Source organism: Schizophyllum commune (genome assembly GCF_000143185.2).
Source record: "Schizophyllum commune H4-8 unplaced genomic scaffold SCHCOscaffold_6, whole genome shotgun sequence".
Taxonomy (NCBI): Eukaryota; Fungi; Basidiomycota; class Agaricomycetes; order Agaricales; family Schizophyllaceae; genus Schizophyllum; species Schizophyllum commune.
In genome coordinates, this window is record NW_026089543.1 from 1,053,990 (window position 1) to 1,078,078 (window position 24,089).

Sequence of the window (24,089 nt, forward strand, 5' to 3'; positions counted from 1 at the left end):
TACTCCCATTGTTCTTCCATGCTCAACACCCGAAACTGTGCGACGTTACTATTGCATGAGTATATGAGAGTGTAGTTTACAATTAGGTGAGGGTGGACAGTGGATAGCGTGGATCAGCCGAAAGCCCTTGTGATGCTGTCACGGTACAGTAGATGCTGCGTAGTGTACATGGGCAAGTAGCGAAGCACACCTAGTGACCCGGTTGCTCTAGTTTAGAATGATCCCACTCGTCAAAATTGGACGAAATTGGCGACGGCTGCATATCCTGTCCTCGCCAAGAATCGTAGGCAGGTGAGGCTGGGTCGGGTGTCAGGCTCAACAGCGCTCCGCGACTCGGTGTGCCCCACGACGCGCGGACGTCAGGCCGCAAGGGCACCATTCCCGCCGTGCGCAATTCGTTTTCGTTCGGGTTCTCGACGCGGCCGATGATGCGGAGGACTTCGGGGTGGCCGCGCACGAACCAGAGGATCTGGAGGACGCCGAGGGTGTCGAGGACGTCAACAGCGCCGACGGTGCGGGAGATGCGTGGGCGGACGAGGAGGGCGTTGAGGATCATGAGGAGGAAGGAGACGACGAGGCCGATGGTGACGGGGGTGAGGTTGAGCTGAGAGGATAGTCAAATACTGCCTGGATAGACCAGACGAATGCAACGTACGTGTAACCGCTGCACGGAGTAGTGCACGTCAACATCCGTGCTATACTGGCGCTGTATCCCGAACTCTTCGCCTTGCTCGTTCACTGCAAAGACGTCAGGACCAGAGCCGATCGTATTGAAAGAGACGGCGCACGAGCCCAGAACGTCGCCGCCGCTAAAGTGCTAAGGGCATTCTCGACGTCGTGAAGCAGTACGCGGCCGCGAGAGGCAGTCTTGTTCAGCCAACCGGGCAGCTCCAAGCCCAGGTATGATAGGAGGTATCTGTCGGAAGGTCAAGTGAATGTAGAAGTTAGGTATCAGCAACGTACTTCTCCATGAAACCCAGCATGTCCTCGGTTGCGCCCCCGAGGTGATATGATGTCGTGAACTGGTACTGGACGGCTGTACTCCACTGAGCGATGGCCGAGTGCGGATCAGTGCAGGGCAAAGAGCCAGTACGAGCGACGCACCAAATCGAGGATGTTCAGGTCCTCGGGAGAAGTAGGGCCTTGGGACTGCCAGGTAGAGAGCTGAGAATGGTCGCGCAAGCGGGGAACCTGGGTGTGATTGACCATGCGCTTGGAGGTGTCGAAATCTATGGTATGATTATAGCTGTAGAGATCGCAGCCGATTATTGAGATATTCGATGAGGTGCCCTGTTGTCCGGGCAGGGTGAAAATAGGGTAAAGTGTCCCCGCGGAGTCGGCGACGTCGAAGGTGCCGTAGAGGTAGAAGCTGCGGTTCGTCGCGGGTACGTATTCTTCGGCGAAGACGCCGACCGGGAAACCGAGCGCCATGGTGTTGTTTGCTGTGCGGTGATGGGTTGGGTGGGGAGATGGGACGGGAAGGTGGGACAGAGCTCACGGGAAATAGTAAAGAGTTGGACGTTGCCCTGCCTGGTCCCGTTAGGGAACAAGTGCGACGCATTGTGCCATCGTATAAGACCGTTGCCGTCCGTGATGTCGTTCTCAATCTTGAGATCATCGAGTGCGCCGCACGAGACGTTGAAGGACGTTGCGTTGACACTGATAGTGCTGTTGACCTCCGCGGACAGCAGCTGGTCGTACATTGTGGCGTCGACCAGGTTGAAAGCTTGGCTGCCACCGCTCTTCTTTGACTGACGCGCAACGTAGGGTAGCATGCTGGATGCATCGCTGAAGAGACCTTGTGCGTCCATTTGCGAGGCTTTAGAGCTTCGCAAGGGATCTTAGTGTCAGACGCAGCAGGGACAAGGAGAAGTGCCCACTGTAGCATGGCCCATACGTTTGGGTAGACTGCCTGCCTGAGTTCTGCGCTTGTGTACTGCTGGGAGCCGACCTGGAGAGTGAACATCGCCGGGATGGAGACGTGAAGAATGGCAGCGCCAATTAGGTAGCTCGTTATGAGGGTGACTGAGACGGGGCTGCTACGGATCTTTCGTTGGTTCAATAAGGCGAAGACGGCGGATCCGAGCCCGATCCATGAGTTGAACTCGTCGTGCATGGCTGTTAGGGTCTGCTCGCTGGTGAGCAGGCGGCGCAATGCGAGCCGCTGGGTGATCCAAATCAGCAGTGCGCCGTAGACCTGTAAGGGCGAGGCGGCGCGGCGTCAATATTAGAGCCGCCGTGGCACGAAGATTTCTGCTTACGGTGGCGAAGACGGTTCCCGACACGGTTATGGCGGTGTTGGTAAGATCGCTCCAGGCGCGGGTGGTGGAGATCGGGAGCATGATGCGCTCCTCGAGGTGGGTGAGGCATATGCCCAGAAGCGCGATATGGATTCCGACCAGGAAGCCGTGGACAACGTATGACGCTCGACGTGCAAAGCGAGCTTGATTGAGCGTCGTGGTGATGGAGGCCAGTAACTGCGTAGCGCTGGCTGCGATAGGAATGGACGTGAGAAGTGAGAAGGGGTCAATCGGCGTGTGTTGCACCTTGTACTGAGTCCCAGCTGGACTGAGTGCGGGGCGTGTACGGCGGGGATGGCATGGACGACAGAAATAACCTTGCAGAGTAAGGAACGTGGGGGCCGCCAGAGGCGTTATGCGGTCAAGGAAGAAGGGTATAGGGAGAAGTAAGCAAAGAGCAGCAGGTGCGTCTGATTCTTGACAATCGAACATCGCGCTGGCTTACGACGGATCGGCGTCGCTAAAGGAAGTCGTCAGGGTTTCCGGAGATGGTCCGGAGCAGTTTCGACCCGAACGTCCTTCGGACTCTTTGAATGCTTTGGAAGTAGACCCCAAGGCCATAGTTGTTGATGTGCGCCCCAGAGTGAGACCAGAGTCAATGTAGCTCGCTTGAACACTAGTTTTTCGAGAAATTCCGATACTCGAACATGGTGGTTCGTGCAGGGCCATATTTGTCTTTGTTTGTCCCCACGCGTGCCTGTGGGTTGATCGCGTTGTTCCCGTCCCCCATCTCCCTTGACGCCGGCGCGCCCGACGAGCATATTACACTCGACCGACGAGGAAAGAACACGAAATGACGACGCAACAAGAGAACGACCCCTTCTACTTGCGGTGCGTGGTCTGCTTGTCTGTTTGTGCTGCTGCTGACGCGATGTGCAGGTACTAGTGAGTTGTGTGTTTCTTAGTTTTGCAGACGCGCCTGGTTGGCTCTTTGACGCGTCATGGATGCCTGAGAGCACGAGGACTCAAGAACAGCGCACTCGGTGCCTCCAACCCTCGCCGATACCTCCTCTCTTCCCTTCCACCCAAGCCTTCACACGCTGACGCGTTCCCCTCCTTCTCCTTAGCACCGGTCACTCTGGCAAGCACGGACATGAGTTCCTCGAGTTTGAGTACTCGCACGGTCGCTTGCGCTACGCGAACAACTCGAACTACCGAAATGATAGTTTGATCAGGAAAGAGAGTGCGTGTTACACTGCTTTCCAGCTGATCTAGCGCTAACCGCATTCTTCTCCGCTTTGCTATCGACTTGGCCTCGTTTATCCATAAACTTCCGTTCTCTCCCTCCATCCTAAACTCTCCTCCCTGCCAATGTTCGCTCGATGACCAACTTTCACGCAACTTATAGTGTGGGTCTCACCTCTGGTGGTAAAGGAGATGAAGCGCATCATCGAGTCGAGCGAGATCGTGAAGGAGGAGGACACGAATTGGCCGAAGAAGAACATTGTGGGGAAGCAGGAGCTGGAGATTCGAATTGGGAACGACCACATCTCGTTCGAGGTGCGTCGTGATATATGTTGCATCGTGGTGTTCTTCTGACCAGTATCCGTAGACCGCAAAAATTGGCTCGCTCGCGGACATTCAGGACAGTGAAGACCCGGAAGGTCTTCGCGTGTTCTACTACCTGATCCAGGACCTGCGGGTAAGCTCGATCAGTCCCAGCCTTGGGAAATAACGAATTCACATGTTCTACCAGTGCATGATCTTCTCGCTCATCTCCCTGCACTTCAAGATCAAGCCGATATAGTGTGGGTTAGCTAATGACTGAAAGAAGGTTTCCTCGCGGCACCGGGGCATGGTCTACAGCGACCGGCCGTATGCGAGGTCTGGAGGGAGGTTTGCCATGCCTCAAGGGAGGTCTGCGGGTCTTCTGTGTCCGTACCAGGCGCGCCGCTGTCGGTTCGCCGCAGTGGCCTTGTGGAAATGTACTGAGCTTCGTAGTTTCAATATGCGCAAGATAGCCTTCATGGGTGTCACCTTGGTGAGTGTCTGTGCTGTGTCGGATGGATGCAACGGAGATTAATCCTGGTGCAGATGAATTGGGGTGTGTGTGCAGCATTTTGGTGTCCCGTTCAGGCTTCCGGTGTACGTTCCGCGCTCGGGTGCTTTCTACTGGCAGCTGCGCAGCACTTCTTAGGGGGCCATTGCTGGGTCCGGGGAGTTGGCGTGGTAAGTGGGCTCCGTACGGCATCCAGAGCACTGTCTAGCAACGTAACTGCGTCTTGAATCTGCATGTCTGTTTTCACGATCGGATGCTCGATAACCACGTTCAGATCTGAGCCCTTCAGGTAAATCTTCCTTGCGCTTCGCCGGTGTTCCGTTGTGCGCTGACTCGCAGCGATGGGCAGCAGTTGTAAAATCTCCCGTTACCCCAGATCGAGTGCATGTACGTCTCCGTGCGTTAATGAAGCAGTAATCTACGCATGAGCACACCCTTGAGCCGCTGTGGTGGTGCGCGGGTGCTATATGGACATTTGCCCGGCGGGGATGACATCAGCGCGAGTGGATGGCCGGCGCACGCGAGCGCGTCAGCTGGACTTCTAATTGAAGACATTTTGGGAAGAAAAGGCTTGCTTCAGGCGCTCTCGTCGTCGTCGTCGCTGCCCTCGTCGCCGCCGCCGTCGGTCGAGGCGATATGCCGCACAACGCGTCCCGCAATGCCAGCGGCGAAAGTGACGGCAAGGTCCATCGCTCTAACAGCGTCTCTGGGTCTCCCGCGTCCTCCTTCTCCCATGTCTACCCCATACGCTCGCTGTTGACGGGCATACAGCCGGCGGAGCCTGTGTCGCTGCCGACCGACGACGCTAGCATAGCCGCGTCGCGCAAGAGCAGCCTGACGAGCTCGACCAGCAGGCGATCGTCCATGGGTGGCGATCAGGCTCTCCTCTCCCATGTCGCGTCCGACATGATGGGCTCCCCCTCACGACAGCCCTCGTCCATACCCATGCCGGAGAGCCACAGCCTGAGTCAGGGCACCGACAGCTCCCTCAACGAGACCGCCATGTCGACTCAGCCTTCAATCGCCGAAGAAGGCACACCGACGTCGACTGATCCCCCGACCGAAGTCACCGCGCCTGGCGCTGCATCTCCCGGCCCTCCGTCGTCCCTGCTGCTGTCCTCCTCTGCCTCCGTCGGAGGATCGCCTATCATGCTTACTCGGACCGATCTCGACGCGTGCTCATCTCCGGTGGACGACGGCGCCAAGGAGAAACTGCCCGAGGGCGAGGGCGACATGGAGCAGCATCTGCTGTTCAATCCCTCCGCGTGGAACGTCGTCCATCTGCCCCCTAGATCCGAAGGCTCGTCCTCTGGCAGCATGCGCCGCTCGAACTCGTCGCGACAGTCAAATTGGCACTCATCGAGTAATACATCGAGCAATCAGGCCGCGCGCCGCCCAATTTCGCCCACGCGCGCGTCGGCGGGGGCGTCGCAGGCTTCCAGTGCGCCGCGCAGCACGTCAGGCGAGGAACTTAGTGTGGAACCTGGTGCTCGTGAGGAGAACGATGAGATGGATCGCGAGGAGCAGGATGGCAGGTCGAATGTGCCCACCACGGAGTCTATGTCGGAGACGTCTGCCAATGGCGGGCTGCATACCACGCGTTTCGAACATGTGGAGGATGAGCACGGGCATCATATCTTGACTGGGAGGGAGGGGAAGCTTATGCGTTGCGAGGATGAGGTGCGTCCTTCGGTGCCTGTGCGTAGGGTGCCCGTCTAATCGGTTTACCTAGCCAATACGAACCCCTGGAGCCGTACAAGGCTTTGGTGTACTCATCGCCGTTGAGGAGCTTGAGGATACGTTGTTAGTGCGGCAGGTTTCTGAGGTGGGTGAATTTTCCACCATCATGTCGACGTGGCTGATCTGTCGCAGAATTCGACTGAAATCTTGGGTCTTTCTCCCAATCACTTGTTCGGGCTTGAGTGCTTCACCGACTCCCTTCCTGAGACTCAGGCTGGATTGCTCTGGGACGCCATCCAATTCCTCAGTGAGCCTGATTCGAATCAGATCGATACCGAGGACAACAGTCCCCATGTCTTCCTCCTCTCCGGCTGGACTGCTCCGAACTTTGCTGCTGAAGACGATCCCGACGCCGACAAGCAGGGTCGCAAGACATGGACCTGTTGGTGTGCGATTCATAGACCAGCGCCCACGTCGACGGAAGGGCATCCGACCACACACAACCTCATAATCATGGAATTCGAGCTGGAAAAGGACATCGTGCATCCCCTTTACCCTCCCGCATCCCATTACTCCGTGTCCAGCCCGATCAGCTCTGGGAGCACGGCAGCGGGCGACGCGTCGAGTTCGGCAGGGAACTCGACGGATTCTTCTGATCGCACGCTCGTGCAGGGGCGGCCAGCAGCTACATCACGCTTGAGGAGCATCACAGAGGATGGCGCTTCGGTCGGCTCGGGGGATCAGTCCCCCGAGGATCGCACTCCGGAGGCGACGGCAGCAACGGAAGCTCCTATCATGTCGACGAACGAGCCGGACGACCTACAGCAACGGCCTGCCTCGCCATCGTCTCCACCTGGCACAACGCAGGTAGTCCGTCCTGAGGACCGGAACATCCCGCACCGGGGTCTCGTGGGTGAGGAGAACTGGATGCCGAGCGCGGAGGACATCCTGGAGAGCACGACGAGCATCTCGAAGCCGCTCCTCGCGCTCGAAAGGCTCCGGCGGATGACCATGCGCGGAGAGACGCCTCCCACCGGGAGCGCGGGCAGCGCGCGCGCCCGGCGGCGTCGCGGCCAGGACAAGGCCCAGCCAGGTTCCGTGGGCATGATGGACATCTTCGCGGTCATGTCGCAGATCAACGAGCAGCTGGGTGCGGCGACGGACCTGGAGACGTTCTTGAAGACGGTGGTCGGCGTGATCAAGGACTTGACGCAGTTCCATCGGGTACTGGTGTACCAGTTCGATGAGGTGTGGAATGGGCAGGTGGTGGCGGAGCTAGTGGACTGGTCGCAGACGCATGATCTGTATAGGAGGCTGCATTTCCCGGCCAGTGATATACCCGCGCAGGTAAGTGTTTGTTAAGTCGGGGCAGGCAGTCGGCTGATGGTTCGTGCAGGCGCGGGAGCTGTATGCGATAAGTTAGTAGCTCTGCAATATGGCTTCCGCCGTGCTGACTCATGATATAGACAAGGTCCGCATACTATACGATCGGGAACAGTCGACGGCCAGGATTGTCGTTAGAAGCAAGGAGGATTTGAATAACCCACTTGTGAGTACTTCAGGCGACAGTCGAGAGGGCTTGCTGACCGGGCCCGTAGAATATGACGCACTCGTACCTTCGCGCCATGAGCCCTATTCACCTTAAGTGTAAGTACAATTGTTTACTGTCCTGCGCTGCTTATCGACACTCTTCAGACCTTGGAAACATGGGCGTGCGCGCGTCCATGTCAGTGGTTAGTGCAATCCCTTGAGTTCTTCCAAGCGTTGGCTGATACAATCCTCAAGTCCATCATGGCGTTCGGCGTGTTATGGGGTCTCGTGGCATGTCACTCGTACGGCCCTCATGGCATGCGGGTCTCTTTCCCTGTTCGGCAAATGTTACGGTTGCTTAGCCAGTCAATCTCCAAAAATATCGAACGCCTGAGCTATGCGTCACGACTGCATACACGCAAGTTGGTATGTATGACGAGGCAATACAGTCGCGAGCTTGTATTGAAAGTGGTTCTAGATCAACACAATCTCGTCGAGCAACCATCCGGTAAGCTCTACATGTCGGCCGCCGGAGAGCGTACCTTACTGACTTCTTTCTCCTATGTTAGACCGGGTACATCATTAGCAATGCGGACGACTTGCTCGGCCTTTTTGACGCCGACTATGGCATCCTGGTCATCGGCGAGGGTGCGAAGATCTTGGGTCCGAACCAACATGGCCAGGAGATCCTCATCGTAGCGGAGTACCTTCGTATCAAGCAGTTCAAGTGCGTGTGTTTGTTTGTCTAGACCACGTCGCCCGTTCTGACCATGTCGGCACTGTTAGCTCCATCCAGGTCTCGCAGGCCGTGACAGTTGACTTCCCCGACCTGCAAATATCGACGGGGTTAGAGATAGTCGCCGGGTTGCTGTATGTTCCGCTCTCGACGGGTGGTCAGGACTTTATGGCCTTCCTGCGGCGCGGGCAACCACGTGACGTGCACTGGGCGGGCAAGCCGTACAAGGAAGGCGCAACCACGGACGCCCGCCTGGAGCCGCGCAAGTCATTCAAGACATGGTCGGAGAAGGTCGCCGGGCGCTGTCGCGCATGGACAGACGAGCAGCTCGAGACCGCCGGTGTCATGGCGCTGGTCTACGGGAAGTTTATCGAGGTCTGGCGGCAGAAGGAGACGGCTTTGCAGACTACGAAGCTCACGAACATATTGCTGTCGAACGCCAGTCATGAAGGTACGTGACTTTGGTCTATGCGATCATCTTGAGGCTTAATGCCGAACAGTGCGCACGCCGCTGAACCACATCATCAAGTGAGTACATTCGCTGATTCTCCCGGCGCAATTTGCTTATATATGCCCCCCCCCAGCTATCTCGAGCTTGCGTTAAATGGCAGCCTTGACGGGGAGACTCGGGATAACCTCAGCCGCTCCCATGCCGCTTCGAAGGTAAGAAATAGCTGATTAGAGGAGACTCCTCGTTCAAACTTCCTTTCAGAGCTTGCTCTTTACCATCAACGACCTCCTCGATCTGACGAGGTTGGAGATCGGCGGAGAAACGGCCTTCAACGAGCCCTTTGATCTGCAGGCCGAGATAATAGACGCCACCCGTATATACAAGAACGAGGCCGAACGTCGGAAGTTGCGGTTCAACGTAGACGTGTCCGATGGTCCATCAATTGTCGTGGGCGACGCGAAGAAGATCCGTACGGTCGTACAGAATTTGACCGCGAATGCCCGTATGTGTTGCTCAGGCTTCGAGGAGGGTTGCGCTGAAAACACTTCTAGTCAAATACACGAACAGTGGCGGAATTACTATTCGCTCGGTCACCTTTCAGGAGCCGGAAGGCTTGCGGGACGAGCGGCAGACGGCTGTCGAAATCGTTGTGGAAGACACCGGATGTGGCATCGCGTCCGGCAAACTAGAAAGCATCTTCCGCGAATTCGAGCAGGTGGAATCGGCTGAGCCCAAGACATCGACTGAGCCGGGCGTCGGTATGTGATCTACTGTGTACAAGCTTTCGGAGGTCTGATTGTTTGTTGAAGGCCTGGGTCTCGCCGTCGTCGCGAGGATCGTCGAGCAGCTTGGAGGGCAATTGCGTGTCGATTCCAAAGTCAACGAAGGTAGCCGCTTCTCCTTCCTCATCCCCCTAGGGCTACAAGGGGATGGGAACTCGACATCGTCCGCTGTGTCCTCGCAATCTTCGACCTCGTCGCTCGATAAGATAGACAAGAGGCGAAGCCGGGCCATGAGCCACAACTCGGCTTCGAGCAAGATTGATTCCTTGGTGGAAGCTCTGTCGAGCAGCCATATGCATCCGCAGGGGCCGGCATCCGATGCGCAAGTAGAATCGCGTCCGGGAACAGTGGAAATACCTGGTTCCGCTACGCCTCTGCGACCGGTCAGGATTGATCAGTTTGATCTTGACAAGCCTGCACGACCGTCGGGAAGCAGTCATCGCCCAACTGGTATTCGACTGCCGTCCAAGGCGTCCCGCGAAGCGCTTACATCGGCGGATCCGCCTTCCAAGCCCGTCCTGCGTATCCTGATAGTCGAGGTATGTCAGTTTACACACCGGCTTAGTCTTGACGCGCTGACACTTCCATAGGACAACGAGCTTAACAGCAACATGCTCGCCAAGCGCCTCACCAAAGACGGTCACCAGATTGTGCAGACTTTGAACGGTCAGGAGGGTCTGGACAAGATCCTGGAGGACCGAGAGTTCGACGCCATTCTGATGGACATACAGTGCGTTTGTTGACTTGCTCGCCATCAGCAACGTTACTTAACATCTTCAGAATGCCGATTCTTAATGGATTCGAGGCCACCGAGCGAATCCGTGAAGTCGAGAAGAAGGATGCTGCTAATGGGGACCCAACATCTAACAGGCTGGTCTCCTTCCGTCTCAATGGTCGCATCCCGATTTTTGCTGTGTCTGCCTCGCTCCAGGAGCAGCAGTACGAGGAGCTGAAGAACTACGGGCTCGATGGCTGGATCCTCAAGCCCATCAATTTTAAACGACTGTCGACCATCATGCACGGCATAGTCGACATTCACCAACGACAATCCGACCTCTATCGTCCTGGTCACATTTGGGAGAACGGCGGATGGCTCGTCCCATCTCCGTATCTATCCCCCGATTCGGACGCGTTGTCGCCATGATTACTCCAGGTCTTGTACGATCTCTAAACTTGTATTCTCTCGGGTTCCAGGGGTTGACCGCGCAGATATTATATGTACTTATATACCCTCAAGCATCGGCTCTATCGCACCGACCGGGGAAGTCTATTCGCTTTTTCTGTCCTGTCTCGTCATAGCACCTGCTTTTCGTACCTTCGCACCACACATCACCACTATATTAGGGCTCACTAACCAACATACGCATATACGCACATCGCTCCCGTCCTGCTGTCCAGTGTTCCGATTGTTACGCATACACGACTGTAATTCTTGGGGACATTGTTGTAGCCCACGCATGGTGCTGTACTTACTACACACGCTGTACCGAGGGGACAATGTAGCATGACCTTGCCACCCTTTATTTGTATTCATTCGATATTGCTTGCTCATCTTCCTACTTTGGCTGGAGTCTTGGGTTTCCTGATCAGCCCTTAAAGTCCTGCGTCCCAACATGCTTTCATGCCGCCAAATACTTGATCGTTGCAGACGTATCGCTTTCGACAGTCGTTTGCGTACGCGTCTATAGACAGCATCAGCGACAGCATGGGCATTTGGTGACAGAACTGTTACCTTCTTCTCGAGAACGAGGTCAATAATGGTGGCGTCCTTCAGCCCGACGATGGTTCCGGTGTTAGTCTTCGCCGAAGCGTTGGTGAACTGGATCTGTGACGGTCATTCTGGATGAGCAACCTAGCCATCTCGCTAGTAGTGATCGGGAACCTACCGAGCCAAAGTCGGCCAAAGGGACTTGTCCGTACCAGAAGAAATCCTCCATTATCCACTCCGCGTTTTGTAGGGCCAAGTGCTGCGAAGGAGAGTGAGTGGGGCTCTGGAGTTCGCCTCCTGGCGAACTCACAGTCTTAGCGTTCGGGATGGGCGGCGCCGTCAAGTCGATGGAGGTCGACTGCCCCGTGCTCTGGTTCTCAACTGAAATCGAGCCCGCGCTGTCGTTTGACGCAGTCAGGGTGAACTTCATCACATCGCCCTCGGAGACCTCGAAGTCGGTGAAGTTCCACGATGAGTCCGGCACCCACTCGTACCACGCGTTGTACGTCAGCTCGCCGTCCTCCATCCAGAAGTCTACGCCGGCCTGAAATAGGGCGTCCGTGGTGCTGCCCTCCCAGCCATCTATGCCGATCCAGGCGCAGGCGGCGGTGTAAGAGCTGCTCGCCAGAGAGGGGACAGTGAAGGTGCCAGCGATCTCGGTGAAGTTTTCGCCAGAAGGAGGCGACTCGAGGACGAGGCCGGCCCAGTTTCCGCTCGTCGCGGTGCCAGAGGCGGCAGCGGCGGTAGAAGAGGGTGTTCCAATAGCAGGGTAGCCGCGTCGTTCGGCGCGCTCGAGAAAGGTGGATGGCCGACCGAGGACAGCGACTGCGCAGAGAAGGATGATGAACTTCGGATTGAGCATGGCGGTCGACGGTTATGAGGAGTCGAGAGATGTACTCGAGGGCTTGGGTCAATGGTTCACTTATATACGTCGGCCCCTTGCGACAACAAGGAATGCGGTGGCGGGTGGTCGTTCGTACGGCCGCTAGCCCGGGGGCTTGTTCCGTGTGTGCAGATCATGGAACGCGGTCTCGGATGAGTAGATCCAACCGAAGCTAGTACCCACAGAAAGACAGAAGTGGGTCAAAGGGAGGGGGTCAGGTACGAAGTCAACTTGTTCAAGCCCAGTTTTCACAGCTAGTCACATGGAATAATTCGAACCATTTCGTTGCCTACTCGCAAAAGCTGCAACTCTCGGGCATTATACGGGCCTTTGAGTCTGCGCAGGAGCAGATGCTCGACGCAATGGAGGTGGTGGTCGATGATGTCACGTAGAGCAGCGGGGTACCGGCCGTGGTTGTAGCGACTGTAGTGAGGACGGATAGTTGTCCTGTACCCGAACGCCGAAGAAAGGCGGCTGCAGCTTCGTCACGGTCGTTCGTAGCTATGGTCGGCCACAGCGAGGGAGTCGCGACCGCGATCTCTCCCCAGCGCTTGCAGACTTGGGTAACGCTGATCAGGTCTGCTGAGAGAGAAGGGCCTCTCCAGGGTGGAACGAAGTCAGAGACAGTCGACAGTAGGAGACGGAAGATTTTGCCAAGGATCTCGAAGGGAAGTTGATTGATTGGAGCAAGCTCGTTGTGCGCGCGGTACTTTCTGGTAAGCTCTCGCAGCAATGCGTTCCTAAGAATGTTGATCTACGAAAGGAGGGAGTTTAGTGCTTGTGAAGGGGACAAGTATCGATTTCTTACCTGATCGTCGGTGTCGTTATTTTCAGACGTCGTGGGCAAGAAAACCGCGAAAGATTGGGCTAGCGAGCTGGCTGGGTTGAACACGATGGTACAATCCATGGAGTTGGATTGAGAGCGACACAAAGGGAACTTGCACATTGGTCACAGGCGGTCACGACCCATATGAACTCCGGGCCGGCACGCTGCATAAGGGAAGGCAGTGAGTCACTATAGCATCCCTGTAACGTATGCGAGGTGCCTACCCAAGGTCAATGCGGGAAACAGTCACCTACAAGATGCTGCGGAGCTACATGATAACCCATCGATCCACATATCGTTCCAACCCACCACTAAACCGCTACCACCACCATGGCGCACCTGAAGGACTTCACCTTGTTTGTTGCGACTCGCGAGCAGATCATCGAGCATCGCACGCGGACGTTCCCTGTGTGGGGCGGTGGACATACTGTCGAGGAGTATCTCGCGCGTGATGCGGCATGCGAGCAGCAGGAGAACTCGGTTGAGGGGAGGTTGATTACCTGGTAGGCATTCCCGTTCTCGTTGGTGTCCTCGACTTAATCTCCGAGTCGAAAGGGTCCTTGCTCCGCGGGATGATCCCACAACGTTGGACTTCCCCTGCGCGGTTGAGTCGTAAGCATTCGCGTACCGTCATCAAAAGGCATCGTACTTACCCCTGCTCAGGTACCGCCGCGAAGGACGATCCTACGACGGCGAGCTCCAGCGCGTTACCGCCTACAACGTCGCCTGCGTCTACACCAAAGAAGACAAGCGCCGGAAGGGCTACGCCAACCACATGATGCGCCTCCTGCACTGGGTACTCGCCGACGAGAGATTCTTGGACCGCAAGGCGTTCCCGAGTGAGTGGGGCGCGCCTCCAGAGAGGGTCTCTGAGGCCGGCGGCGCGTACTTCTCAGCGCTGTGGAGCGGTATTGGGCCGGATTTCTACAAGACGTGCGGGGAGGCGCCGGGAAGGGATGGGTGGTTGATCAAGGACTCGCGGTCGACGATCTGGAAATTGGAGGAGGCGGAGGGGAGAGTGAAGGAGCCTGCGGGGGGCTGGCAGTGGCTCGATGAGAAGGAGGTGAAGGAGGCGTGGGATGCGGATGTGCCGCTGATGGAGAGGGATATAGAGGAGCTCGGGAAGCAGCTTGTGGGCAAGCCGGTGGTTTCGTTCCTGCCAAACAAGGGGGTGGCGGCGTTCCAGCACGAGCGTTGCATCTTTAGTGCGCCTCACGCTCCCTTCTTGTTTAAGTCGTGGGGGATCAAGGCTACGGAGGGCGAGCTCGCCTACGCGACCTGGACGGTGGACGTGAAGCGGAAGTCGCTGGGGCTGAAGAACTTGCTCCTGACGCGGATACGAGCGCACAGCGACGCGCAGTTCAAGGAAATGATGAGCGCGGTGCTTCGGTATGCGAAGGAGAATGGGTGCCAGGCGGTTGAGATGTGGAATTTGCCGCGGAACTTCGAGGCGGCTGCAAAGGATTTGGCGGGCGAGACGTTCGTTAGGGATTCGTTCCTTCCAGCTCTCAAGACGTATGCTGTCGAGGACGCGGAGTATGCCTTCAATGAGAGGTACGTTGAGTACAGATCCATCATGGGCGAAAGAGCTGACGGGAGATGGCAGGTTCCACTGGTGCTGAGGGACGGCGTAGACCAGTTAAGTTTCAAATGTAGTGTGGAGGCGTTGATTGCTACAGAGGGTGCCAGCAATCTTTGCGTACCTTTGGAGCTTGTAGAAGTGGCTGACGGAAGGCAGAGCGTGAATATGACGAGGCGACAACGCACTCGTGCATCTCCTCGTGACGGTCTCAGTCACATCGAACTCGGAGGACCACGCAGCGCATTCTAGGTCCCTCTCCCAAGAACCTGAGTCGAGGAAAGTCAATAACGATACTTGCTACAGACAAAGTAGACAGCACTGGTACAAACGACGAGCTAACACGATCCTTAAATAGTAACTTCGCCAAGCTTCTCTGCGACCTTATCCTCCTCCTTCTTGCCTTCCCCCTCGCCCTCCTTCGCGGCCTCGCCCTCCTTCGGCTTCCCGCCCGCCGCGTTCGCAAAACTGAACGCCGGGCGCACGTTCGCCTGCGATGGCGAGCGCGTCGTGCCCGCGCCCGACGTGGTGCGCGTGACGCCCGAGCCCGAAGGGGAGCGCGCGCTGCCGGAATTGGACGTCGTGCGCGCGATAGCCTGGGCTGCGGCGGGCTTCGGGGAGGTGGGGGCGGAGCGGTCCCAGGCGCCGCGCTGGGCGCCCTGCCGCGAGCCGGTGCGCGACATGGAGTGCAGAGCCTCGCGCTCGCGCTCGACGCGCTGCTCGACCTCGCGTTCTCGGCTGGTCACGTCGACGGGTCTGGGGAGGGATGAATATGACTGAAGGGGGATGTGGGGTTATACACGCACTTGGCAGCACCGAAGGGGTTGGGGCGGGAGTGGGCGGGGGCGGCGCTTCCGAGTTTTGGTGATGAGAGAGGGGAGGCCGTCGTCGAGTCGGTGCGCGGGAGAAGCTCGAGCTTGCGCCGAGCAAGCTGCGGGGTCGGCGGGGTTGAGCCGGTGGCTACATGAATCAGCACGCGCCTGCAGCTCAGCGAGCCACACACTCACGCGAAGTGCTGCTCCGCGGCGGCCGCGACGCTCGCCTCCACTCGCCGTCGTCTGCCGGATCCCGCGGCGGGCCCATATCCCCCCTCCGGCTGCCAAACCTGCTGGGCGGGTGCTCGTCCGCGGGCGTCGACGGCTGCGAGGGCCGGAACTTGGCCCCGCGCGACCAGCTGTCCTCTGCGTCCGCTGCACCCGCCGCGCCGCCCTCGCCGAAGCCGAAGCCACTGCGGCGTGCGCGCGGCCCCTCGTCGCCCGTGCCGGGCGAAGCGCGCGGCTTGGCGGAGCGCCAGGCGCTGACAGAGTCGGAGACGGTGGAGGCGGCCTCGAAGCGGCGCTGGGAGGGGTCGCGTTCGCGGTCGCGGGAGTCGCCGCGGTCGGCGGAGGGGGGCGGCTTGTCGCGGCGCCATGGGTTGTCGAATTTGGCGTCATCTTCAAAGCCTCCGCCGAAGCCTGCTCGCTCCTTGGCTGTGCGGCGTGTGAGTAGGGGGTCGGGGTGTGTGCGAAGGGGGGCTTACGAGGCTCGGCGACGCTGACACGGATGGTCCTGCTGGCAAAGCTCTGAGGGTAGTTAGTGTGAGGAGTGTCCGAGTAGGAGGTACGGTAGTGCTTACCGTGCCGGACTTTTCCAACGCCTCCTTCAGGCTGTCAACATCTTCGAACTCAATGTATCCGAAGCCCTTGGCCTTCCCCTCCCGATCGCGGATGACTTTCGCCTCCTTGACCTGGATGACGTGTCAGTGGGATGAATACGAGGGGAATACACATGTCGCACCTTGAGGGGTTGGAAGAAATCGCCGAGCTCCTGCTCAGTCAGATCAAAAGCAAGGTTGCCTACGAATGCGGTGTATGGGGGACGTTCGGGAAGGGGGACCTCCTCGCGCGGAGGACCAAAGGTGCGATCGGCTGTAGAACGAGGCTTGGTGAGAGCACTAGAGTGATGTAGGGCCACGTACGACGAGAGGAAAGGAAGTCATCGCGACGGCCTCCATAGCGATCATTGCGCATCTCCTCCTCCGTGCGCATGGCAGCTGTTAGTCCCCCAACGTCAGCCCGCAGAAATCAGACAGCAGCAAAGCACGCACGGGCAGTAGGGAGGGCGTCCACCTCGTCCGCCCATGATCCCAAAGCTGAGTCGGCGCTTGAGTTGGGGAATCCGATCTCTCAGCAGGATCACATACTGTTATCCGCGAGGAAATCGCTGAGGGCGATCTTTTGGGCTTTCTTCTTGGGAGCTATATGCTCATTAGCAGCTATCTGTGCAGACAGCCAGTGCACGCACGCATTTTTGTTCTATCTCAGTAGCTGATGACTGTCCGATGCAAGTTACGGGGAAATTTTATTGATGGGCTCAAAACGTGACGTGATCAGGGTCCATGTCCCTCTCTTCCTGACCACCATCTTATGTTTTCCTGTCAGCGCATCGCCTACCCTATGCGTGTTCAGCGGCTATTAACCGAATCGTATACAATCTGCAAGCTGCCGATGGCCGCCTTTTGTTAGACAGACCTCGCGGGGAAGCCTTCCGTCGATGACCAACCCATCGCGATCTGAACTTCCGAATCTTTCGCGTGGGTGCCCCGTAATTGAATCAACCAGCCACTATGTTACTCTGGCACCCAACTGGCACCTTTTGCTTTCTCTGGTCCTCACGCGTGCCTCTCGCAATTCCAGTCACGTGCCCTCTGAAGTTCAACCATGCGCGTGACCGCCCGACACTCAGCCCGACGGTGACGATCCGACGTCATACAGCGCTTTCCTCTATCCCAAAGCGGCTCATGAGCTCATGGACTCTGTCATCGCGGGGCGCCTCAGGCGGCTATATAACCTCGCGAGCGTCTAACATTTCAGCACATCTTCATCACCTCGAACAAAAAACATGGACTCTACCAGAAATCAGAACACCTCGACGGGCGCGTCTACTCACAACAAGCTCAAGTGCGTTCCCCATATTTCTTCTTCGAGTCTTCGAGATTGACTCTGGCATCCAGAGGCGCAGCCGAAGTTGTCCACGGCCTCGGCGAGACCATCCGCGGAAACCTCTTGAGCACAGTCGATCCCAGCAACAATGAGCACATAGTACGCCAAGGCGAGCGCGAGATGCGAGAGGGGAACGCAGATCTGTCGAGAGGCGCGGCATCCTCGAGGACAGGAGGTGCGTGGACGTCTTCATCGTCTTTCGTCGATCGTGATGCTGACCATCTTCCAGGTATGACCGGTCCTCCTTCCCATCGCATGCAATACGCTGAACGCAAGCCAGAGTCAGGCGTTCCTGGCGCAGGACACATGACCACCGCGCAGAGCCAGACTCACGCATCCTCTACCCAGCAACAGCAGCCTGGCATCATTTCTGGCACCGCTGGCTCTACGCAGCATGCACACCAGAACCGCCCTCACGGGATCCCTGAAGATCGGCCTGGAGACCGTGGCTTCGTTCCCGGCGCTCAAGGCGGTGGATTCTGAGCTTTGCTAGCATGATATATATCTGTTCTAACGGAACTCAACTTGGAGATAATGTATAGTACATATATCAGTCCAATTGATATTTGAAAACCATCTTGAAGCTGTCCTTGAATCACCCGGTTCTGGAGAGGAAAATAGTCATCGAAACGCATCATTACTTTGAAAGACGTTCGAAAATGGTGGCAAGGGCGTTTACCATAGCTTGCTGAGCGCTGAGTAGGGTCTCGTATTTCTCAATTTGAGTCTGCATCACAAGTCGTACTGCCGAGCTTGGAACCATCGCCTCGATTACCCCCTTCCCTTCCCTCCAACGGCGCACTATACAGGCACCTACGCATCCAATCCACGTCGAATGGAGCATACCATTTGATCACTGGTGAAGACTAGCACGAGCGTGTCAATGCACATCGCATAGTACAAAGATGGATGGCGCGCGTTCATTCAGTAGTGTACTGCCTACATGTCTATCCCGCTTGATTGCACACTGAATTCCTGCGAAAGACGTACGCCAGTTGCTGAGCGCTGTTATGACCGTGCAAGAGAGGTAATATGGTATGCCCGCCCGCCCACGTTGAGTTGGCACGCAAGCAACACGAGTTCGCACCATGACAGCTGGGATCTCTTATCATCTACTATCGACGACTGATCTCAGGATCGGTGTACTTCATTCGCCCACGACCTACAAATTGTGAGCATTGGACAGCGAGCGATACCTTCGTGCGCACCCTTGAACCTAATACCAGTTTGGCCCTCCGGGGCCGAGTTGCTGGCTTCGCGTTCCTGCCTGCGCTTCAGCTGTTCCTGCACGCGCCTGAGCTCTTCCTTCCGACGCGCTTCGATGCGCTCCTTTTCTTCGCGCTCGAGGCGGGCGTCGTACTCTTCTTCGGTCTCTTGCCTGGGTTCGGGGGACGTGACTGGGGCGTCAGGCGTGCGCGAGCGGTGCTTGTGATGCTTGGACTTTTTGCTCTTGTGTTTGCGCTTGCGGTCGCGCTCTTCGTCGGAGGCTACGCCGCTGGAAGGGGACCTGCGACGGGACTTGCGCTTGCGACTGCGGCTGTCCTCCTCATCTGATATCGACTCTTCGCTCGCCGGTTTGGCTGCACGAGGGGTGAATGACAGCCCCCACGGACTCGGCGGTGCGGACTTACGAGGCGGGCGGCGGAGCTCTAGCTCGCCACTGTTGGACACGACAACGGGCACGACCGGCCGGAATTTGGCGTCGACCTCGACCTCGGCTACTTTCTGCACGACATCAAAGCCGCGTATCACTCGTCCGACGACGACATGTTTGCCTGCAGGTCGCACTGAGTAAAGGTGGCGCGGTAAGCGAGCGAGCGTACCATTGAGATGCGGCGCTTCCTTCAGTGTGATGAAGTACTGGCTTCCGTTCGTGTCAGGTCCCTTATTCGCCATACATAGTAGGCCTTCGGCGTCTACCGGGCGTTCGAGGTCTTCGTCCTCGAAGGCGCCGCCGTAAATGGACTCTGGGCTGCCTGTGCCGTTACCTTTGACTATGTCTGCAGCACGTCGCGTGTTGGCACGACTCGCGGAATGCATGAGGTTGACACGTACCGCCCCCTTGAATCATAAAGTCTTTGATAATGCGGTGGAGGGGACTGTTCTTGTAGTAGAGCGGATGCTCGGTGTGTGACAGTCCCTTCTCGCCGGTGCATAGTGCGCGGAAGCTAGCAAGACGCGGATGGTCAGTTATTGTGATTTATGAGAGATGTCGACGGACTTCTCGCTTGTTCGGGGAGCGGTGTCATTGAAGAGTTCGAAGATGACCCTGTGGAAGGCAATGAGGCGGGGCGGGGTTTGTGTGATTGGGCGGGCTGACCTTCCAATCGGGTGCTGATTGACAGAGATATCAAGAAAGACTCGAGGCCGCATCGTTCGTACGCAAGACGGCGGCTGTTGTGGGGTGAAGCCAAGCTGCGAGGGCGCGCGGCACGCGTCGTGTCTGATCACATGTCGCCGGATATTCGCTTGGGCCACGTGCGCCGGAGTATTCCGCCAATCCGACTGGTTGCCGAGCTATAGCCGAATGCCGGCCGTAGCACGTGTCGTGATTGATGCGCTATCATGGCGCTAGATTCCTGCTGGCCCTTGGAATAAGCCGCCACGAGCTACGGGAAGATGTCTGTGTTTTCATGATAAATTCCAGTCACTCGGTCTCTTGCATTGGACCGCCCCCTCTCCATCGTCGCCCACTCTCTATCCTGCACTAACGTCTCGCCTGCTACACTCACGACATTGACGACCTCTCATGCGCAACTTTCACATCGTGGTTCTCGGAGGTGCGTCCTAATGGTTCAACGTCCCACGCGTTCTCACCATCTCCATCTGCAGCGGGGGGCGTAGGGAAGTCAGCTTTGACAGGTCTTGTTCCATCGTCACCATTCCATGTCTCCTGCTCACGTCGTGCATCACCAGTGCGCTACATGCGCGACATCTTCGTAGAGCACTACGACCCTACCATTGAAGGTGCGCCCCTCGCCTACGACGTGCCAGTTCTGCAACTTACGCTCGTGCAGAGGAATACCGTCGCGCAGTGCGAGTAGACGGGGAGCTCTCGTCGGTACGTCCCCCGTCATCATAATCGCTGGGAGATCCCCCTGTCCCACGTTATCTCTCCGTCCCATCTCTGCTTTAGGTTCCCTCGTTCCTGACATGCTCCCTCCCCATATCCGGATTTTGCCGACTCATCTCATGCTAATTCGTGATTTCAGCTCGAGGTCCTTGACACTGCTGGGGCAGAACAATTTACGTCCTTGAACGAAGTCTACATCAAGGTTTGCCTTGCGGCTCAGCGGTGCTGCGCCCGTCGCTCATGTAGAACTCTTTCCAGTCCGGTCATGGCTTCGTTCTCGTGTTCAGGTGGGTACCGCATGCGTTCTTCGCACGTTATTCGCCGGGTTTGCTGACGACGATCTTTTAGTTTGACACAAGAAGCTAGTCTTCGCGAAGTGGATAGCCTACGACAACAGATCTACAGAATCAAGGGCGGGAACACGGTGAGCCTTGGCGTTCTAGCACCATCACCATCAGCGCTGACGGCCGGATTTTCAGGATATTCCCATCGTCGTTGTCGGAACCAAGCTGGATCTTCCGAGTGAACGCGAAGTTCAAAAGGACGCGATGCAGTCCTTGGCCGCCAAATGGGGGCTTCCCTTCTACGAGACGTCGGCAAAGCGAAATTGGCACGTCGTCGATGTCTTCGAAGACCTCGTACGGCAAATGCGCCTACGATATCCGGTCGACCCCGAACGCAAGCGGAAAAGACATCTGCGCGGCTGCCTCATAATGTGACCCCCCACCTGACGACTATTTATCCGTACGTTTTCGAGCGCAGTTGCTGTGTTGACTGACCGTGGCTGACTGGGCTCTTATTACAGTCGAAGACCTAAACCCCTCTCCCGTCACGCATGTACTACGCTGTGCATACATCCAGACTACTACGCTACATTTCCTATCTTGCTTGATTTTTTGCTGTATCTTGACCGTTCACCACACAAGGACTACTCGTATGGAAGTCTTCTTTGGCAATCGCATAGCTTTCTGTTGAATTCCTATCTGGTTTTTGTCTACTCATGCGCGCTGTACGCTCTCACTTTGTATGCTGGCTCTTTTGTCGAATGGATTCCCAAGGCGAGTGTGATGCTGATGAACCAGGCACTAGTCTCAAGTCTGTAGGTCGCGGAAGTTAGAACGCACGACAGACAGCCCAGGTTAGCCTTGTCGCCGTCGAGATCGGCCGTGCCACGTTGTGGGTACTTGTTTGTCCCGGTTCAGCTGCTGACCAATAGCCGGTCAAAAAAACTTCCCACGTTGCTTCTTCATTGCACTTTCCTCTTCACCACCACCACAATCCCGACCACCCCCCACAAAACTTGAGAAAATGGTGCGTTCGACTGACCTCGGAAGCCTAATCATGATCTGATCATCTCACAGTCTTACGGCGGAGGCTACGGTGGAGGCGGCTACGGCGGCGGCGGCGGCGGCGGATATGGTGGGGGAGGCGGATACGGTGGTGGTGGTGGGTACGGGGGAGGTGGCGGTGGATACGGCGGCGGCGGAGGCTGGGGTGGTGGAGGCGGCGCTGGAGGCGACCGCATGGGCAGCCTGGGAGGCGGTCTGAAGACCGTCGACTGGGCTAGCGCCCGCCTCGAGAAGTTCGAAAAGAATTTTTACCAAGAGGACAAAAGGGTCACCGCCCGCAGCGAGCGCGAGATTGAGGAGTTCCGCCGTTCGAAGGACATCAAGGTATGATGACTGTTTGGTCTGCGCTTGACAACGCTAACGAGCTCACAGGTGCAAGGGCGTGGCGTTCCGAGGCCAGTCACCTCGTTCGATGAGGTCGGCTTCCCCGAGTACCTGATGGCCACCATTCGTGCGCAAGGCTTCCCCGCCCCGACTGCCATCCAGTGCCAATCCTGGCCCATGGCCCTCTCTGGTCGCGATGTCGTTGCCATTGCCCAGACTGGTAGCGGAAAGACTATTTCCTTTGCCTTGCCAGCCATGCTGCACATCAATGCGTGCGTCACATAGTCATCATCCTGACCCCAGTCGCTGACATCTTATCAGGCAACCACTCCTTTCTCCTGGCGATGGCCCCATCGCCCTTGTGCTCGCCCCCACGCGTGAGTTGGCGGTGCAGATCCAGCAGGAGTGCACCAAGTTCGGGTCCAACTCGCGGATCCGCAACACTGCCATCTACGGTGGTGCGCCCAAGGGCCCTCAGATTCGTGACCTGCAGCGTGGTGTTGAGGTCGTCATCGCCACCCCCGGCCGTCTCATCGACATGCTCGAGACTGGCAAGACCAACCTTCGTCGTGTTACCTACCTCGTCATGGACGAGGCTGATCGCATGCTTGACATGGGTTTTGAGCCGCAAATTCGCAAGATTGTCAGCCAGATTCGTCCCGACCGTCAGACCCTCATGTTCAGTGCCACATGGCCGAAGGACGTCCAAAAGCTTGCCAATGTACGTAGCCTGGACGTTTGCTATCTCTACGCTACTGACGCATACATCTACAGGATTTCTTGAAAGACTTCATCCAAGTCAACATCGGCTCCATGGAGCTCGCTGCAAACCACAACATCACCCAGATCACTGAAGTTTGCAGCGACTTCGAGAAGCGCAACAAGCTCATCAAGCACCTCGACCAAATCAGCTCTGAGAACGCGAAGGTCCTCATCTTCGTCGGTACTAAGCGCGTCGCAGACGATATCACGAGATATCTGCGTCAGGACGGCTGGCCGGCCCTTGCAATCCACGGTGACAAGGAACAGTGCGTGGTTTCATCTGTGCGTAAGGCCATAACTGACACGTCCTCAGGCGCGAACGTGACTGGGTCCTGGGCGAGTTCAAGGCCGGCCGGTCACCCATCCTCATCGCCACAGACGTAGCGTCTCGTGGTCTCGGTATGTCTCCATCTCTGTCTTTCTTTATGCGTCCAGAGGGCACTTGTCTTCGGATCATCCAGCAGCGGTGCTTGTCTGGTCCGTCAGTGATACTCTCAGGGTGCGTATCCAAGAGGCATCAGCGATACCTTGACCGTGTGTCCATGCGTGACGAATCTTGACCTACGACGCGCTCCCTCTGGCCTCTGCACAGGTATCCCCATCCTCACGGCCGGGTTTACTATCCAAGGAATGGGGTTCCTTCTGGACATTGCAGCGGTCATGGACAAGGCTACCGGGTGTATGCTCGTTTCTGCCTCTTCAGGTCTCTTCGTCTCGACGGACACAACGCGGTCATCAAGTTCGCTGAAGACGCCCATTTGGATGCGCATGGCCCCCGCTTTTGGGGGCCTGTTACCTTTGACGTGTGTATGGACCTTGCAGCGGCTTGCTACTCATGGATGACTCCGATGGCTCTCGACGCCGTCTCGCTTTTTGCTCCTCGTGGATTGTTATTGATCGTTGTCTTCTCTATATCTCCCGTACGCCCCTCTCCTGTACGCGTTGTCACATACACGCTTCTCCTTGATCAGACGTCAAGGATATAGGATACGTCATTGTAAGTTCCGCGTTCACTCTCACTTTTCGTATGCTGATGAGCCTACAGAACTACGACTTCCCGAACAACTGCGAGGACTACATTCATCGTATTGGTCGTACTGGGGTGAGTTGCTTTCGATTCCATGCG

The 24,089-nt window shown here is 57.1% G+C and overlaps 11 protein-coding genes across 11 annotated transcripts; 6 read left to right on the plus strand and 5 right to left on the minus strand.

The window, feature by feature from the left end:
• Positions 1-190: 190 nt before the first annotated feature.
• SCHCODRAFT_02701274 (uncharacterized protein) lies at positions 191-2,601 on the minus strand (the record flags this gene model as incomplete). Its single annotated transcript, XM_003031775.2, has 9 exons — positions 191-604; positions 656-738; positions 789-916; positions 964-1,046; positions 1,105-1,442; positions 1,499-1,827; positions 1,881-2,197; positions 2,262-2,491; positions 2,547-2,601. 9 exons carry the CDS (start codon positions 2,599-2,601, stop codon positions 191-193), a joined length of 1,977 nt encoding a protein of 658 aa, XP_003031821.1.
• Positions 2,602-3,043: 442 nt separating this feature from the next.
• On the plus strand, positions 3,044-4,390 carry SCHCODRAFT_02688704 (Mago nashi protein). The gene is made up of 5 exons (XM_003032212.2): positions 3,044-3,131; positions 3,368-3,483; positions 3,649-3,800; positions 3,853-3,942; positions 3,997-4,390. The coding sequence occupies exons 1-5, from the start codon at positions 3,094-3,096 to the stop codon at positions 4,045-4,047; spliced, it is 447 nt and encodes a 148-aa protein (XP_003032258.1). The 5' UTR covers positions 3,044-3,093; the 3' UTR covers positions 4,048-4,390.
• Positions 4,391-5,546: 1,156 nt separating this feature from the next.
• Positions 5,547-11,047, plus strand: SCHCODRAFT_076719 (uncharacterized protein). Its single transcript, XM_003032211.1, has 19 exons — positions 5,547-5,979; positions 6,032-6,124; positions 6,172-6,555; positions 6,733-7,326; positions 7,376-7,397; positions 7,446-7,528; positions 7,578-7,626; positions 7,675-7,712; positions 7,765-7,935; positions 7,988-8,017; positions 8,079-8,236; positions 8,296-8,696; positions 8,746-8,773; positions 8,830-8,908; positions 8,958-9,198; positions 9,248-9,454; positions 9,506-10,017; positions 10,069-10,208; positions 10,259-11,047. The coding sequence occupies exons 1-19, from the start codon at positions 5,617-5,619 to the stop codon at positions 10,620-10,622; spliced, it is 3,957 nt and encodes a 1,318-aa protein (XP_003032257.1). The 5' UTR covers positions 5,547-5,616; the 3' UTR covers positions 10,623-11,047.
• Positions 11,048-11,097: 50 nt separating this feature from the next.
• On the minus strand, positions 11,098-12,048 carry SCHCODRAFT_02599766 (concanavalin A-like lectin/glucanase; the record flags this gene model as incomplete). The annotated part of the gene is made up of 4 exons (XM_003031774.1): positions 11,098-11,160; positions 11,211-11,303; positions 11,365-11,445; positions 11,497-12,048. The coding sequence occupies 4 exons, from the start codon at positions 12,046-12,048 to the stop codon at positions 11,098-11,100; spliced, it is 789 nt and encodes a 262-aa protein (XP_003031820.1).
• A 310-nt stretch (positions 12,049-12,358) lies between these two features.
• On the minus strand, positions 12,359-12,976 carry SCHCODRAFT_02502208 (uncharacterized protein; the record flags this gene model as incomplete). The annotated part of the gene is made up of 2 exons (XM_003031773.2): positions 12,359-12,823; positions 12,878-12,976. The coding sequence occupies 2 exons, from the start codon at positions 12,974-12,976 to the stop codon at positions 12,359-12,361; spliced, it is 564 nt and encodes a 187-aa protein (XP_003031819.1).
• Positions 12,977-13,016: 40 nt separating this feature from the next.
• SCHCODRAFT_02541986 (uncharacterized protein) lies at positions 13,017-14,606 on the plus strand. Its single transcript, XM_003032210.2, has 4 exons — positions 13,017-13,398; positions 13,451-13,507; positions 13,559-14,449; positions 14,502-14,606. Exons 1-4 carry the CDS (start codon positions 13,226-13,228, stop codon positions 14,515-14,517), a joined length of 1,137 nt encoding a protein of 378 aa, XP_003032256.1. The 5' UTR covers positions 13,017-13,225; the 3' UTR covers positions 14,518-14,606.
• Positions 14,607-14,715: 109 nt separating this feature from the next.
• SCHCODRAFT_02625871 (uncharacterized protein) lies at positions 14,716-16,806 on the minus strand. Its single transcript, XM_003031772.2, has 10 exons — positions 16,758-16,806; positions 16,657-16,710; positions 16,561-16,605; positions 16,432-16,506; positions 16,251-16,381; positions 16,090-16,200; positions 15,994-16,036; positions 15,482-15,943; positions 15,281-15,434; positions 14,716-15,230 (listed from the first exon to the last, which is right to left on the minus strand). The coding sequence occupies exons 1-10, from the start codon at positions 16,759-16,761 to the stop codon at positions 14,825-14,827; spliced, it is 1,485 nt and encodes a 494-aa protein (XP_003031818.1). The 5' UTR covers positions 16,762-16,806; the 3' UTR covers positions 14,716-14,824.
• Positions 16,807-16,867: 61 nt separating this feature from the next.
• Positions 16,868-18,045, plus strand: SCHCODRAFT_02625875 (uncharacterized protein). The gene is made up of 3 exons (XM_003032209.3): positions 16,868-17,413; positions 17,467-17,630; positions 17,685-18,045. Exons 1-3 carry the CDS (start codon positions 17,355-17,357, stop codon positions 17,936-17,938), a joined length of 477 nt encoding a protein of 158 aa, XP_003032255.1. The 5' UTR covers positions 16,868-17,354; the 3' UTR covers positions 17,939-18,045.
• Positions 18,046-18,156: 111 nt separating this feature from the next.
• On the minus strand, positions 18,157-19,870 carry SCHCODRAFT_02625877 (uncharacterized protein). The gene is made up of 7 exons (XM_003031771.2): positions 19,776-19,870; positions 19,677-19,724; positions 19,511-19,623; positions 19,279-19,455; positions 19,087-19,230; positions 18,664-19,035; positions 18,157-18,617 (listed from the first exon to the last, which is right to left on the minus strand). The coding sequence occupies exons 1-7, from the start codon at positions 19,826-19,828 to the stop codon at positions 18,571-18,573; spliced, it is 954 nt and encodes a 317-aa protein (XP_003031817.2). The 5' UTR covers positions 19,829-19,870; the 3' UTR covers positions 18,157-18,570.
• Positions 19,871-20,046: 176 nt separating this feature from the next.
• On the plus strand, positions 20,047-21,629 carry SCHCODRAFT_02625881 (uncharacterized protein). The gene is made up of 9 exons (XM_003032208.2): positions 20,047-20,235; positions 20,288-20,317; positions 20,372-20,422; positions 20,473-20,516; positions 20,668-20,730; positions 20,787-20,815; positions 20,877-20,952; positions 21,008-21,272; positions 21,334-21,629. The coding sequence occupies exons 1-8, from the start codon at positions 20,205-20,207 to the stop codon at positions 21,245-21,247; spliced, it is 564 nt and encodes a 187-aa protein (XP_003032254.1). The 5' UTR covers positions 20,047-20,204; the 3' UTR covers positions 21,248-21,272; positions 21,334-21,629.
• Positions 21,630-21,965: 336 nt separating this feature from the next.
• On the plus strand, positions 21,966-23,661 carry SCHCODRAFT_02289410 (RNA helicase). The gene is made up of 5 exons (XM_003032207.2): positions 21,966-22,201; positions 22,250-22,473; positions 22,523-22,922; positions 22,976-23,229; positions 23,277-23,661. The coding sequence occupies exons 1-5, from the start codon at positions 22,052-22,054 to the stop codon at positions 23,521-23,523; spliced, it is 1,275 nt and encodes a 424-aa protein (XP_003032253.2). The 5' UTR covers positions 21,966-22,051; the 3' UTR covers positions 23,524-23,661.
• Positions 23,662-24,089: the final 428 nt, after the last annotated feature.